At 38.6% G+C, this 16501-nt stretch overlaps 1 protein-coding gene across 1 annotated transcript in view; it reads left to right on the forward strand.

Annotated features, from left to right (window-relative positions):
- The window catches only part of PCNX2 (pecanex 2), a 153575-nt gene that overhangs the window by 51116 nt on the left and 85958 nt on the right, over window positions 1–16501 (forward strand). Inside the window, 4 exon segments of the mRNA XM_032682450.1 lie at window positions 1812–1922; window positions 3161–3252; window positions 12681–12790; window positions 15114–15210. Of these exon segments, the coding sequence (XP_032538341.1) occupies window positions 1812–1922; window positions 3161–3252; window positions 12681–12790; window positions 15114–15210 (410 nt within the window).

The following is a 16501-nucleotide window of genomic DNA, read 5'->3' on the forward strand; positions in this document are numbered from 1 at the left end:
TCCTTGTTTACATTTGTCTCTTTGTATTTTGGTGTACTTGAACTGTCTAATCTCATCCTTCCTTCCACTGCTCTTATTCCACTTTTTCTGAGGTTGCTACAGCAAAGGCAGTCATTTGGACTGTAAGTCAGTAGTATAAGACGAGTTCTGGCAGTTCTGCTAGTCTGTTGTCCGAGGAATAAGATCACCTATGAGTTTCAGCAGTGAGTTTTTGGGATAGTTAATCCCATGGCAAGTTCTATATGGCCTGCTAAGCAATTTTCTGTTCTGTCATGCCATTGTCCATCTTCAAGAGCGGTCCATGTTTGGCTTGGTGTGGTTTGGGGGAATATCTAAAAAAGTGCAGAGTAATAAAGGAAGAGGAAATAATGTTGACATTTGCATATAAAAGATTGAGATGACTGTATTTCCTCATTTTCTTACATATGTGTAATTTGTGTCAGCAGCAGGAAGTAGTGTTTAAGGGTGCATTGTGAATGTGAGTATACTTAAGCGAGTACTGTCTGTGTTAAAACACTTGAGCAAGTCATTTTTTCTCCTGTGTTTGACTTCCTCAGCAAGATTTACAATATTAGATAGCAGTAGTATATAAGAAGAGGAAGATAAAAGCTGTCAGATCAAACTTGGTGCATTGTTTCCCTTTAGCACAAGATTCATTAGTAAAATGAGCTGGGAAATGTGAAATTAGCGTTCAGCAAAGAACATAAATCCTATTGTTACCTTTAAAAATCTAACTGGGGGGAAGGGGAATAAGTTGTACTTGTGATTTGTTTAATTTACTTTTTCTGAGAATGAATAGGATACAGTCTTCCTAACAAATAAAAAGTAACAAACACGTACTTGTTTACAAGAAAGTGACTGACACACATCTCTGTCCATCAGCACGCAGAACATTCTGGAACTAGTGTAATGAAGCAGTAAGGGTATGATTAAACATGTGCATGCATCCTTGAAAGTTTACAGTATTGGAGACTTGGGTCAAGTGTGTTTTTAAATGCTCTGTTAGACAGCCTTGCTTAGCATTTTCTATGGTGGAGCTAAGAGTAAATGGACGGGAAGGAGGAGTAGCTGAAAATGAACAGAACAAAAGACAGAATTATGACTCCTGCTTTTTCTTGACTGTAAGGCAACCATTTAAATCAGCATTTCTGTTTAGAAAGAGAGTATGTAATGTTTTCAGACTGGATTTTGCCCCTGAGTTTCTTTCCTGTTTTTAGTGTTCTTTGCCTACTGCAGAGTTAAAGTCCATATGTCTGGAAGCTGGGGCAATATTCTGGGGAAGTTTCACTATTGATTTGTCCCATTTTTATGGGCTGCTATAAGTGTCTGCTGTCAATTTCTGGCAGAGGCAAGATATTGTGATAGCCAAGGTATTTAGAATCCTAGCCATTAAAGTATTTTTTCTTTGTTTATATTGAATTGTTATAGGTGCACGTAAACAATCTCAGATTTAAGGAAGAAGTTCCAAAGTCTACAAATTACAATTTCTGTACTTTAAAAGGAACAAATATAACTTTGAAATTATTTGAGAAGCATTAAGGAGGCTACATAATGCTATTTTCTCTGCCACTGCTTTTATCCAAACTAAATCTTAAAGTTAACCCCTGAGCTTTAGTTTCTTATGTGTAAAATAACATTGTTTTGAATGCATGAGAAGGAAAGTGTAATCACTGCTAAGGTAAAAGTATGCTCATTTGAAAAGTTTTCAGAATTTATGTCAACAATTTCTTATTCTGGTAAGATGCGTGTATCTCTATTTTCCATATATTGAGATGTATGACTGTGTTCTAAAATATTTTTTTTTCCTTTAGTGTTTTTATATTGCTTTCCTGCAATTTCTCTCCTTGGACTTTTCCCTCAAATCAACACTTTCTGCATATATCTTTTGGAACAAATAGATATGTTGCTTTTTGGCGGTTCTGGTAAGTAGCAATCTGAAGCCTGAGTGATCCCTTTCTGGACTTATAACCTTAAATTAGAATATATTATTGCATTTTTCAAAGCACAGTGCATGTTAAACCTTTGAATTTTTTTTCTGTTATGACTCCATTTAGAAAATAAAAACGAAGTTTGCATTTTTCCACAGTAAGGCATATTGACAAGATATGTGATGATTTTTTTGATGTTATTTCAGTCAGAGAGTAAAGAAGGCCCTTGAGAGATGATGCATTGGGATTTTTTACTGGTAGTGTGGTGTTTTTTTTTCGTTATGGCTTAAGTAACAGAGATGACTGAGATCCATCTACACTGTTATCTTATTTTGGGTTAGAAACGAAGTTCCTCCTTCTTCCCATTTACCACATGTTTTACATCGTGGAATGATGGCAGAATATGCAAACTGGATTTCGTTTGGATGAAACTGTAGGGTGCATCTGTTGCACTCTGAACACTAATGAGCATACAGTCTGTGGGACCAGACTAGGGACAGTCTTCAGTAAGGCTTCTCAAACATGTATATCATGGATATGACTTACTTAGCACCTCTCATATGTGTCATATAAAGTGTTCATCATCATAATGATGATTCCAGTGTATGTTGAACCCTAATTACTGCATGGTTTTGCAGCCCCTATGTCTCCATTGTTGAGACTTCCGAACTCCTGATTCTGTCTGACAACTTTTCCTACCTGGCTTCTGGAAGCCCTCGAAGGAGGTGATAGCAAGAGATCTTCTGGCATCCTTCTCTCTCTATATTCATTTATGTGTCTTGATATGGTGCAAAGCACGGTTGACCGAGCAAGTTAGGATGCTTTTAGATGATACCAGAGCCTGTTCCTCAGGAGCAAAGAGAAGGAGGAAAACTTCACATGGAGTTTGATTAGAAAACTGCCAGTTCTGTAGATCATTGCATTCCTCTTTGGTATCAACATGAAGAGGCATACTGATATTTTGGCAAAATAATGTTCAGTAACAACAGGGAATAGTATGGGACCTCAGAAAAATGGAAAAAACAGGTAGTGTTGTAGCATCGGCCTTTCAGTCTCAGCTGTAAACAGTTTTGTGAGCTTATTTGGGGCATTGAAGGTGTTAATATCTAGCTTTATGATATCTGATTTAAATCTCTATACCTCTAGTAATGCAAGAACTGTTTCATTTTTTCTTTTGATTGCATGTTCTCATTTAAGAAGAAATTAACTAACGTGTAATTTCTGTATTTCAGCTGCCGCTGGGTTCGTATCTGCACTATACAGCATTTTCCGAAGCTTTGTTGTTCTGATTGTCCTATATGCTTTCTGCTTCAGTGCAGTGAAGGTAAGTCAAAAAAGCAACACTGTAAAAATTCAAAATTTCAAGCTGAAAATTCATATAGTCTAGGGAGACCAGCATTGTTTGGTCTGACATTGCCGTTGTTTATCAAGATAAGCTTTGCAAGCCATGCTTCAGGTTCCACCTGTTAGCTATACTGAAATAGACTGAAACTATAGTAGAAATTCTGAAGTAAATGTGTGTCTAATAGCTGTGACTGTTTGCCTCTTACATGTATCAGTCTGAAATGATCCACTGAATTTTCTCTACAAGGACGAATAGCAGCCTTGACTTAAAGAACTGCAGCTTCTATTGACCTGCACAAGCCAGGCTGAATTTGATTAAAATTCCTAGTAAGGTTTTTGTTGTTGCTTCATAATAGTGTGCCTAAGAGCTTAAATGTCCAGCTTGAGCATACAAGTGGGCCATCTAACCTAGTAATGTGTCTGCATCTGCAAGGAAATGCGATTTAGGAATTTAGTGCAAGCCAGATGACTGAGTTTGCCACTCTTTTCCCTAGTATTCCTCTAGTACCCACAACTGTTACATTAGGGATGTTAGAGACTGTGATTATTTCATTTGGTGTCTGTCGACTTGTTGTCTATGGATTTGCCAAGTCCCTTCCTGAATGTGCTGGTCCTGTCTGTCACCACGATTTTGTGCCAGCAAATTCCAGATGTTCATTGTGCTCAGTGCAAAGCAGTACTATCCTTCATTGGTTTTAAACTGATCTGTTAATTTCACCAACTCTTCTCTATGCCTGGTATTGGAGGATTTGTGGAAAAACCTGTTCTGCATTCACTGTATCTGCTACCTTCTCAGTTTTGTAGGCATCAGTTGTATTCCCCTCAGCCATCTTCTCTTTAGACACTCCCAGCCTTTCTAGTGTTTCCTTATAAGGCAACTGCTTTCTCAGAAGCAGCTAGGTCTCTGCCTTCTCTCATTCTGTTGTGACCTTCAGATGTGGAGAGTAAGTGTGTATGGTGCTCAAGATGCTGCTGTGCCACAACTCTGTATGCTGGCAAAGGACTGTCTGCCTTGTTCTTGGTTCCCTTACCAGTGATGCCCAATGTTGAGGGTGTTTTTGCTGCATTTTGGGCCATATTCAATCTATAGCTTTTCTAAGTTAATGTCTGCGTCCTCTGCATTCTTTTTTTTTTTAAAACTGGCAATTAAATTTTCTCTGCCTTCAAGTCTGCTATAAAATTCCCGGTGACCACAGCAAGACCAGAACTTGTACTAAACTTGTTAGACGTGTAATAAAATTTGCCCTGTAAGGGACAGTCTTTCATTACAGTCTGGATACTGTCAGTGTCCATGGAGGGATGTAGCAGGATGTGCCATGATTTACAAGCTGCCCTTGACACCTTCAGGGCACATGTCAGAGGATGCTTTGTGGTGGCACACATGCATGGCACACACAGAGATCCCAATATGAGGTTCCACAACAGCCAGGGATTTATCATGTCAACACTCAGGCTGTCAATTTACAGAAATGAGAGGGGCAATCACATGTTTCTTTAAGGGAATTCTTCATGGAACATTAGCGTTTCTATAATGGCTTTTAACAATTTTTCACTTAAAATTTTGAATAGGAACCTTAAATCTAAAAAAAGGACAATTATAATGCCTTAATGGTCACTTGCAGGTGATAAGAGCTGGCTGCGTGTTCTTAACCACTCCCATTAGTAAGGTAAAATGTGTTAAACCATCATTTTATCTTGCCCCTGGGTGACTTGAGTCCATACACAATAAATTACAGCAACTCAGTTACTGAACAGTGCTAAGACACTTGAAATTAAATGTCCTTGAACATGTGGTGTAATCCCATGTGGGGAATCTCCTGTCACCTGACTCACCTGGTGTATCAGTTGTACTGCTTAGACCTGACTTTGCCTGTGTGATGCTGTAAAGTTTAACTGCTACTTGTGCAGTTTCCTAAAGTAACTAGTATTCCTGCTACTGTTTTCTGGCTGTATTAATGATTCAGAAACTGGCAGCTGGGATGGAGAATGAGGCGCTCTGTAAGGATGAATAAAATGAGAAAAAATGGATAATGGGAGTGAGAAACAATGACAAAAAAGGAAATAGCTATATGGAAGGGAGGTGTTGAGTTACTGTTAAACAGGCAAATATCTGGGGAAAGGATCTTTTTTTTTCCCCTAGGGTTAGCAGAGGGTGATTCACTAGTTGAGGGTGGCGGATACTTCAAAAAAAGTTTTTTTGTAAACCATAGAAAAGCTACTTAAAATAGTCTACATACTCTTTTCTCAGGATAATACTTTAAATTACAGTATGCAGGTGGCTTTGTAGATAAGCAATCTCCGTGTGGATTAGGCTTCAGACTGCTTAGAAATATGCTTTTAATGCTACCCTGAAGTTGTAGAGTAGTGTGAAAGATTTACAAGATATTTGTTGTAAATTACCAATATTAAGTTCAGACTTTCTGTTCACACAGAAATTACAGTTAATTTGAATTTTAATGGCACCGTTCTTGTGAAGGCTCTTCTGAGGAGGTTAATTTAAAGCATGTAAAGATGATTCCTCTTGCTTCAGCTCATAATCTCAGTCTACTGGGGTGCTTGAAATTTCATACATTTTTTCTTCCAGAAGTTATGAAATAAGCATTTGTGTTAACCCTCCTTGTTCTTCAGTCAGGTCCAGAGATTTATTTTTTTATTTATTTTGAACTGATGTCTGTAATGTTGCAAGAGAATGATTCTTTGGTTGGTGGAGGAGGAGTAGGAATTGGCTTAATCTGATCCTGAATAGGCACCACTATGAAGGGTGGTCTAATACCCCTGTAAGTAACTAGAACTGTTTTGATATATAGTGAGCAGCAATTTCTGATCTTAATCAAGTGAAAGTTTGGATTTTTGGTGCACTAGAAATTGCAGAGTTTACCTCAAAACTGAACAAATTCTGTAGTCTCTTTCATTGAGGTGTTTGAAATAGCATCTCTTACATGCTTGCATTTTATAGCTGTTATCTGTTTTTTATTTTTATGTTACTCTTCACTTTTAGTCAGTTTGGCAAAACCAAGAGAGCACAATTTTCAGTATTTATGGAGGTAAAAAAAAATCATTATAATCAAAAATTTTCAGGGCAGGGAAACATGACAGACTCTACTTGGCACAGGATTTCTGGGTTGTAATGCTTCTTTTTTGGATGAAATGCAGCATCCTCAAATGTAAACTCTGTTTCTTGGCAGAACATCTTATAGCTCAGCAGGTGTAACTACTAGAGTTCTATTTCCTGAAATAAATTGCAGAGCAGAATGGATCTCTAAGTGGTTTTGTGCTTTTTATTGATGAACAACTACTCACATCAAATGCCCAGGCTGAAGACCATTCTAGTGGTATCGAGCTTGAGCCTCTCCCTCCTTAAGTGGTTCTTGTGTTCTAATTATTATCTTGCAGGGTGAAATAGTCTAGCCTCTTTTCTCTCTGTACATTAACTATTCCAAAAGGAAAAATATCACTCCTGAAGAAGTTCATTAGAAGAATAAATAACTTACCACATGATTTTCTTTTTTTTTTAAATAAAATACATTTATTTTATAATATATCTGTGTTTTTAAGTAAGTTTTTCATGTTCATTTTTAGATCATAAACTATATATATACATACAATGTTTTGGTTTAGCTGCATTCAGATTTTGAAATTATTTTAGAATAGCAAATTCATAGCGATTAATTCTTTGCTCTAGAACTTCAATTTTAGAAAAATTAAGACGTAGGAATGGTTTTGGGGTATGTCCACAGAACAATGTACAGTGTTACTCCAGGTAACCTTCAGCATGTGAATATAAACTCTGAGAATTGAGACTAATAGGCCTGTGCTGAAATCCTGTGCCTTGTCCAGACTGATTTTGTTGTTGAATTATGTTGTACAAAACCGAGAGTCTTTTTAAAAAAGCAACTGTGGCATAGATGTATCATTAGTTTAACTTAATAATTGTCCTGGATTTTTGTTCAGATAAGTTACCCGAGGAAAATTATTGTACAGTATTCTCAGTTGAGAGTTCATGCTGTGACCTGCAGACAAAGTTTGGCATGCCCGACAAGTTAATCTGGCCTTGCCACTCTTTCTGAATGACCTTGCAGCACATTTGACATCGCATAACCAGAAATATTTCTCTCTCATGGCTAAAATTCACATACCATCTACAAGAGGATGGACAGATCTCCAGTCTTGTCTGAGCAGTGAATGTGTGGGTTGGATCAGATGGCAGGCTGCTGTCGTGTCCCATCACCAGACCTGATCAGAAGCATATGATGTGTTCTGGGGAGTGGCTGCACACTGCTCACCTGGCAGACCCACGGTGTTTGTTATGTGGCCAAATGTGCGCTTTCCACACAACTAAAACAAGGGCCAGTCTGTTACCAGGGTCAGGCACAAACTCTTCACAATATGATAATACCTGTGTTTGAGTTGTGCTACTCGGACACTTGGAGGAGGAAGAGGAATGTGTTATTCAGAGGTAACTGGGAAGTGAAGGGGTCCCAGCTGCTCTGGCCAGGCAGTTGGATCCCCTCCTCATAGTGCTCCTCAGCAGCTTTGCCTTCGCTTGATATTTGTGTGGAGGAGCTGTGGGTCTGCAGCTTATCAGGACCTCCTCTGGTGATGCTACTATTGGGATGATCAGTTTTCTTTTTCTGCAAAGCTGTCAAATTAAAAAAGGAAAGCCCAAACTTGTTCACAGTAGGAAGTAACGAGTATTGCATCTAAAATTATAACAGATAATTTCTCCAGAAAAATCCTGAACACAAAAAACCTGATCTCTGTCTCTGTGTTTGAGGCATTGAGGACTGATGGACAGGACACTGTATTGTGAGTGAAGCAGGTTTACAAGTCTGTCTAACCGAGGTGGTGAGCAGAAGTTGTTCCCTCTGGTGATGATGTGAAGTCACATGGATAGATTTTTGTTTTACAGTCATATTATCCCAGTGATGTAAAGGTGGTTTGGCTGCAGCTTTCAGGTGCTGTGAAGCATCTTGTCATACACATTATCCCATGACACATCCCTATCATGAGTGCTAAGACACCAGCTGCTTATCCAACCTTAAGTACAATAATACTGTGAACCTGATTTCAGACAAGCAAGTAGATAAATGTCTTAACTTCTGAAGTACAAAGACCTGAGTTTCTCCTGCTTGCTTTGAGATTTCTTTGTCTCCCAGGTCTCTGTTTAATGATATCATCACTCCTTATTCGAGTTTTCTCCAAGTCCTCTATGAACTTCCGTTTAATTTTGTGTAATACAAAGCTCTAAATCATAAGCATAGTTTTTAAGCTCTTCTGGTCATTCCTTGGATTCTTGCAGCTAATAGCAGCAATTTTTCAGCTCACTACTCTTTTGAAGCTATTGTGTAACTGAGTTTAGTTTAAAATTACCTGAGTTCTCTTCAGCCTGGCTTTATTTCTGATTTTGTCTTTGGTCCTGTAATCTTGAAAAGAAATTGGCAGCTCTAATAGCTACCTTAGCTTTGATATACAAAAGGATTTTCTCTTTTTCCCGGAGAAGGTGTTTTTATTTTCTGGTGCTACATCTGTCAGATTGGAGACATGGGAGCTTTTGTGCTATCTTTTTCACTTGACTAGAATTGCATGGTATGCTGATTTTTGTCTCCTACTCCATCTGTTTTGTGGTCTGTGCAGAAATATTTAAGAGATATTTAAAAAAAAAAAATCAGGTATGCCCTCCCACTTTTTCCACAAATATTCAATCTGGAATTTAGCCATCCTGGTATCAGTCTTTAGCATTCCAGTGTTCCAGTGTTTTGCTGTGGGGCAGAAGAGCACATCCTTGAATGTTTCTGGAATCAATCAGTCTTTGTCTTCTGCCTTCTGTTCAAATCAGTTGGCTTGATTTTGAAACTTATCCAAAGCCAGTTTATTACTTGTCATACAGCATTTTTTTTTAAGGAACTTGCAGTTTATATTAATCTGCCTGGGAAAAAATCAGATTTTTCAACTTGGGTCAGAAAAATTAAACTGATGTGAATGTTCATATGTGGCACAGTTTGCTTTTTCCAATAAGTGTATATATTTTAAAATGTAAGTTAGATAGTTTCCATTACCTCATACCTGAAGACAGTATTTTCTGGTAGCTTATTTATCACTTCAGTGAACAGTTACTAAAAATCATGTGTGGATTTTAAACTGTTCTCAACTCACACTGATGTAGTTTAGTTTGCTTAATGAGTTTTAAACTCATTAATCAGAATAACAGTGCTTCTTGATTCCTATTTTCAGTGATGCAGTCTGCATCTGTGTCCTAATAATTTTGAAATATTTGTCTTCAGGTTTTATAGTGGGAAAGAATTGCAAGCATATGTCTCCCTCAATCTGCTAAGACTGCCCAAATAAATTTCTAAACAGTACTGAACGGGCTCACGTGTATAGACAGAATTCCTGGATGTCTAAGTGACCAAACATGGAAGTATAGTATTACTAGGCAGCTTTGTTTTTACTACATAAAATACTTCCAGTTCTTTTGGGTTTTTGTTTTTTTTCTTTATCTCCAGTTTTTTTGTTTTTTTTCTTTGTCTCCAGTTCCATAGGTTTTGAAGGCAGGGCTCATCAATTTTGTGTTCTTTACAATTTAGAGACCCCTGAGGTTCAAACAAGAGCTGTTAGGGCTGTTAATTTTGGAGAGTATTGCCAGATACCCCACATTTCAGTAAATGATGTTTTCAGCCATAGTCTTGCAGCCTTGCACTGTAGACATAACTTCAGAGCACTTTTTCTCTCTGGAGTAGAACAAATGATTTGAGAATATCTCTGAAAGATAAGAGTGCTACATGCATTTTTTTTTTAAGGGAAGAAAGAAGTAAAAAGGATAAATAACATAGGACAGAAAACTACTATCACCACTTTTGGGAAATACATTTGCTGTCCCGCCTCTAGCAGTGGTAAAAAGCTCATAAGTTCAAAGACACCTTTATCTTCCTTTTTAGTGGATTGTTTTGGGATTAGGTGATTCTGTGATTGGGATGGAACACCCCCACCACTAGGTCTGTTGTAATTCATTGCTTTCATCCTTCACTCTGTAACTCTGTTTCACTTTTTTTTTTAAAAATGACTACGTGAGTGTCTGCACTGAAGTCAAAACTGTATACGAAAGCACTACATGTCACCTCAACCCAATAAGGTAAACTAGGAAGTCAAACTCCCTGTCTAGTATGACAGATAATACCAGCTTCCAAGGCTAAAACCCATCATTCCTGTTTTCCCACTGAGAAGAATAATTGTCCAATTATCAGCTGTATTGTTTTTTTCATCTTTCTAATTTAAAGCTACCAGGTGTCATTAGAGGGGGAGGAAAATGACAAAATGGAGCAGGGTACATCACATCGATATCGGAGAAATGGCATCTTTGTTCATTCTCATCTTTTGTACAACCCTGTGTAGCTTTTTTCTGGAAAATCGTGCTCTCTAGGCACATAGCAAATATTATGCCTGTCCTACCTGCCTTCCTGGCTCCCTGATGTCTGAGTTTTGAGGGGACAATGACAGTTTGGAATTGGAGCACAGTCAAATGCAGAAGCTGTGGGTAATATGCAGAAAATGTGGAAATAAAGAGTTCCCAAGATATTAATATGGAGATTCAGCCATGTACAATTTTACAGTAGAAAGAGGGCAGAACGATATTTTGAACTAGCATCTGATATATTTCAATACCTGAAATATTGCTTGGCGCTTCATAGTATTTTGCTTTCAAAAGAAGTCGCAGCGAAGAGAAGCAGTCATGCACTAGAAGCTGCTGGATAGAACTGTACACAGTTGTATTGCCCTGGAAATGCAATGGATGTTTGGCTAGATTGTGATTCAGCCATTTTCAGAATATTTTGGCTTCAGTTAATTTTCTTCAGTGTTTTGAAGAATATGAATTTCTGATGAGAGACTAAGCATGGGAAAAGTATTTGGCCCGAATTTGACCAAAATATATTTGGCCCCCAAACTGGGAGCAGTCACGTGAAGGGTGGGATTGGATGGTAAAGTTGTCAAATAGATGGTGCTGGATTCTTTCAATAATACCGTGTAAATCTCTCTTTTGTTTATAATGACTGTTTTGGGTAGGATTGTTTCGTAGAACTAGATGGTTCTGTCTTTAAGCTTTGTGATGTTCAGTATTATGATGAGGAGAAGGTAATTCTTGAAATTAAAATTTCACTTTTGTGATACTACTTTTATGATAACAACAATTTCATAGTTAAATTCCAAAATCCTGTGTTGCAATCGGGGGGATGTTTGTCGCTTAAAATTATTTTGTCTTACTCAGGTATTCATTGTGCCTGAAAGAAATTGAGTATTTCTTAATGTGAGTCCGCTTCGCTAAGAAATCATGCATATCACTGGGCAAAATAAGACTAATAAACCTACTTTATCCTCTGAAAATATTGGTCCTGTACTAATTGTGAAGTTTTTAAAGCAAGAGATATGGTGCAGAAGATGCATTGTTTTTGTACTAGCCTAAAATTTCACTGATCTTTTAAGCACAGTTTCTCAAAACCTACCCAGAAAGAGCTCTGATGTCAGGATCTGGTGAGCTCACACCTGATTGATCAGGTAGAAGTTGTGTGGTGGCTCGGAACACATTTAATAGGTGAAATGGCTATGGATTTGATCCACCAAGTTTCTCTGTCTTTCACAGACAAAAATTGTGTTCCTTACAGTTAGGACTCACAAGTATGTCTTAGGATCCTGAATTTGTAGCTGAGGACTTCACAGATGAAGGTAATCTTGATAAATATTCCTTAAGCTTCATATTCTTTCTCTTGTTATTTCTAGCCAATTTCCAGCTGTTTAAGTCACTCAGAGAGATTTTCTCATCAGAGTGTGCTGGCAAGTGTGTCAGTTGTCTCTTCTTTTCCTACTCGGGAGTGTCAGGTGCAGTGGTGAGCGCTCTCCCTCTCCACTGTGTTAGCATCCAGACGGGGCATTGATGTAATGTGCAAAGCAGCAGAAAGATGTCAAAGGTGCCAAAACTCTACCCCACTGCGTGATCTAGGTGATATTGTCATTTGCTGCATGTAATCTGGCTACAGGTCAAGTAACTGCATTATCAGTGTAGCGTTTAGATAAGTACAGTGCAGCTGATTTCACTCAGATCTCATTTTAATGAGAATTTTCCTCTAGTGTTTCATTAAAGAGGAAAGAAAACCTGCCTTTCATATGGCTTCCTAGCTAATTGCTGATTATAGAGGAGTTACATAATATGAGCACAAAACATGCCTTTAATTGCAGGGTTTTTTCCACAATAATAAACTTTGATATGAAAAAGGATTTTCAGTCCATGGTAGATGTTGTACAAATTTAGATGGCGTGCATTTAATGTTGTGTGTGTGGCTTAACCTACTTAATTATTTTTCTTTTTCAAGTTCTACATTCCTAACTTACAAATAGTTTATTTTCTCTCATTCTCTTCAGGAACCCTGGGATGCACAACACATTCCAGCGTTGTTCTCTGCTTTCTGTGGTCTGCTAGTTGCACTTTCTTATCACCTCAGCAGACAAAGCAGTGACCCATCTGTACTGATGTAAGTTGCCATCAATAAATGTTATTCATTGATTACTCTGTACAGCACACTACCAGAGTGATGCCTGGGTTTCAGAACCACAGGGATTGCCTCCTCAAAGTAGTGTGGTGAGGTGAAATTCCTTTCCACATCTGCATGGTTGGCATCAGTTCTGTAAATAAATTAAGTGCTGCCGTCAAAGCACCAGTAAGGCTGGTGCTCTTTAAACAGAACTATCCAAATTCTCTGAAGCAGATTTCCCCCTCTGGGAAATTGTGTGCTTGCCAGGTTGGAAGACAGTGATTTAGTTTAGGGGGTGCTCAGGCTACTGGGTTTGCAGAATGTGCATTGAGTAGCACTGTGACCAAGAGAAGGGACATTTGATGGGAAGATGGCTGAATTCCAGCTCTTGCTGAGGGTTACTATGGCTCTCTGTGTGAGATTCACTCCTTCCTTTTTTGCTCTGACACAGTCTGCTCTAGCAGACTGAGGAAAGGAAGTGTGTGTTAAGAGCTGACATTGCAAATAAGGGAGGTCCAGGGGAGAAGTCCCAACACTGTGATCTGTGGGTTGAGATGATGTGAGAGAAAGGGAGGCCCATAGATCCACAGCTCAGGGGCAGCAGATGCAAGTTTTCCTAAGAGGAAAGTGCGATATATGGCTGTTAGGAGGGCTGTGGTGGTCCACAAGCAGCTGCACGACTACATATGTGGCTGTGAGGTTAAGCAAGCAAGTGGGGTTTGTGCAGCCAGTATCACCGTGCCATCTGGAACTCTGCTTCACAGACAGCTTGGTTTTATCCTAGAACAGTGCAGAGGACCTATGAGGAAACCCACAGATTCTCTCCTTTGATTCATGAGGTGTGTTGTATGTGTCTTGAGGTGAGTTGGAGTCAGTGATCCGTGTGGGTCCCTTCCAACTCAGAATATTCTGTGATTCTGTGACTACCTGTGATTCTGAGGCTCTTCAGTGCATGAAAATTTGTAGTAGGCGTATAGTCAGTGCAATAGGCATTTGTAGTCAGTGCAGTAGGATGCACAGTTCTGTAATGCAGGAGAAAGGAAGGGGAAGTGGAGGGCTTTTTAGGGCATTCAGTATTTTATTTGAGTAGAGAAAATTGAGAAAAGGAGAACAACACTGATGAGGAAGGAAAGGATATGGAGCAATAGTAGGAAATTGGAATCCCAATTCAGTAAGTCTTACTGAAGAGTTGAGAAATTCTTTCTTTACCATCCAAAAGATGGAGGGAATCTGATATTTATACATTACTAGGTTTTGGTGTGATAAAGCAACAAGAATTGCTTGCATCTATTGTCATTAACTTTACCCAAAGCCTACTGTGTCTGGCACTTATGTCAAGTAGACCTGGATCAGGTGTGAACTTCGTGTGAACTGGATCAATAGTTCATTGACTATTGCAGTGTGGAACTTGGGTACAAAAGGAGGTGAAGCTGTGTGCTGTATTAGGGATATTTCTTTGCTTTGGAGTAAAATATTCACAGGTAAATTGCAAATCAGCATGGAATTGAGAACTCTTTCAATTTTGCGGTAATTTAAGTGTATTCTTTTCTCCCATTCCACAGGAAGGACACACCAATTCATTAACTTCTTTAATAAAAGAGAAACTTGTCTTCCTTGAAACTTTTGTTTTAAGGAAGTAATCTTAAACAATGAAATCCATTTTAACTTGTAAATCTAGTTACTAATTTTATAACATTCTTCATGAAATCTTCAACAGCTAAAATGGTTGTTAAAAATCTTAAAATTAAGAATACGTGTATATCAGCATCAAATGTTTATTGTGCAAGCATAAAAATGTACAATCCTTAAAAAGAAGAGATTTAAGTTTTTTTTTAAACAGCTCTGAACTTCTTTAAAGGAGGTTAAGGAGACTGGAAACAGTATTTAAGGGATGGCCTGTGGCATAAACTTCAAGACGAAGGAGGAGGTAGCACATAAATCTTGAAGAGAGGATTAATATACAGTTTGTACAGAAATAGTTTCCTTGACCTTTTTAACGTGGGTCTAAAGGGCTCTCATTTCAGTTTCAACTTAGCTGAAACATTAATAAAAGGCATAAATGGAACAACCCTCTCTGCTTACTCCTCTACGTGACTGAGACACATTGATTGGGCTGCTGAGACTCCTCGACATTTTGATGAGGAATTTCTACCCTAATCACAGGTAGAGCTGGTTTCTGTTCAGTCTCTGACTATACAAAGATAGCTAATACCTACATGAGGAAGGAAATCTGAGGCTGTTCTTCCTACTCTACCCTCCAGTAACATTTGTATCTGTTAGGCATGTTCAGGAGTATCCTAACTAGGATTTTTTTTTTAAACAGGTCCCTTATTCAATGCAAATATGTCCCTCACTACCTACGCCAACGATTTGAAGATTCATCAGCAGATCCACTCCCAGAAAAAATGAGAGAATCGGTGGTAAGACTTTTTCTTTCATTACTTTCTGTTCAAAGCTCTCTCTCTTACCCATTTTGCCCACTGAGGAACCTTTTAAATAGTCTCATTTAGTACTTTAAATTACTAAAAGTGCAGAAAATGGGAAGAGAAGTTCTTCTAGATCTTCTTCAAGGTGAGGCCAGGAGCGAGAAGGGGGACATACACAAATTTCCTTTCTGAAGGGCTCCTTCGAAGGGCTCTGCAACATTGATTCTTTAATACAATTGATGGGACATGCACTCTTAGAGCTTGGGGAATGGGACATCTCTTGTTCTGGTACTCAGAGAGCTAATGCAGGTTCTGTGCTTGGAATTACAGTCTGGCAATCTGGTGTTTACAAGGTAGTTCAACAAATTGTTGAACAAATTTGTTGAACAAATTGTTCAACAAATGTTCAAAAAGGTGAGCAGTCCTGCCAAATTCCCTGTCTACATTGGAGAGGAACAGGATTTGGTCCACGGAATTGTATTTAAAACAGCTCTTATTCTTTATTTTTCTATTACTAGAGCTTGACCTGGTTTTCAGGAATGCCTTTTTCTGTACCAGGAAGTACCCTTGACTGTGTGTCCTTCACCCCAGCCAAGCCAGGTGGAGCATACTGTCAGACTTGGCATCCAGAGATGGAATAAGCGTATAAAATTGGACTAGTATGGGAAAGGGAAGTACATGCCTGGTGCCAAGCACTGCCATCTCATCACCTCTTCTTTGCTTGGCAGGGTTTTTATTTACTACTGTCTGGCACATAGTTCTAAGTTTGTGTCAGCTTATTTCCCACCTCAGCATAAATATCTGAAGTGCCCCATCTTCCTTTTTGTGTCTTTTTATATTAAAAAAAAAAAGTTTACTGTTAACCAGGGGAGGTTGATGTTATAAGGAGTTCATGTGGGAAGATCATCAAATTTCCAGTAATGTTAAGGGGTGTTTGACATTTCTGAGAGTCATGTGAACTGTCCTGCTTCCTGGCTGTCAGACAGCCCTTCCTCCTGACCACATCTCGACCACCTGCATCCAAGCATTTGCAGTCTAAGAGTTATTCCTAAACTTCTGAATTCTTGCGAAAGCAAGGAGCACTGAGGAAGTGTCTCTGGAAAGATAGACTGCCTTTTTTGACCCGTGGACATGTCCCAAGAGTCCATAGTGCCTAGTGTGGTAGCTGGCCTGGCTTCCAGATGTCACTTCAAAGGGATGCATCTCTCCTGTACATCTCAAATCATTCCGTAGGCATTTTATAAAGTATTACACAGACTACATTCAGTGTATGAGTTGATGCTGC

This window comes from Chiroxiphia lanceolata, chromosome 3 (assembly GCF_009829145.1).
Source record: "Chiroxiphia lanceolata isolate bChiLan1 chromosome 3, bChiLan1.pri, whole genome shotgun sequence".
In the NCBI taxonomy this organism is placed as follows: domain Eukaryota; kingdom Metazoa; phylum Chordata; class Aves; order Passeriformes; family Pipridae; genus Chiroxiphia; species Chiroxiphia lanceolata.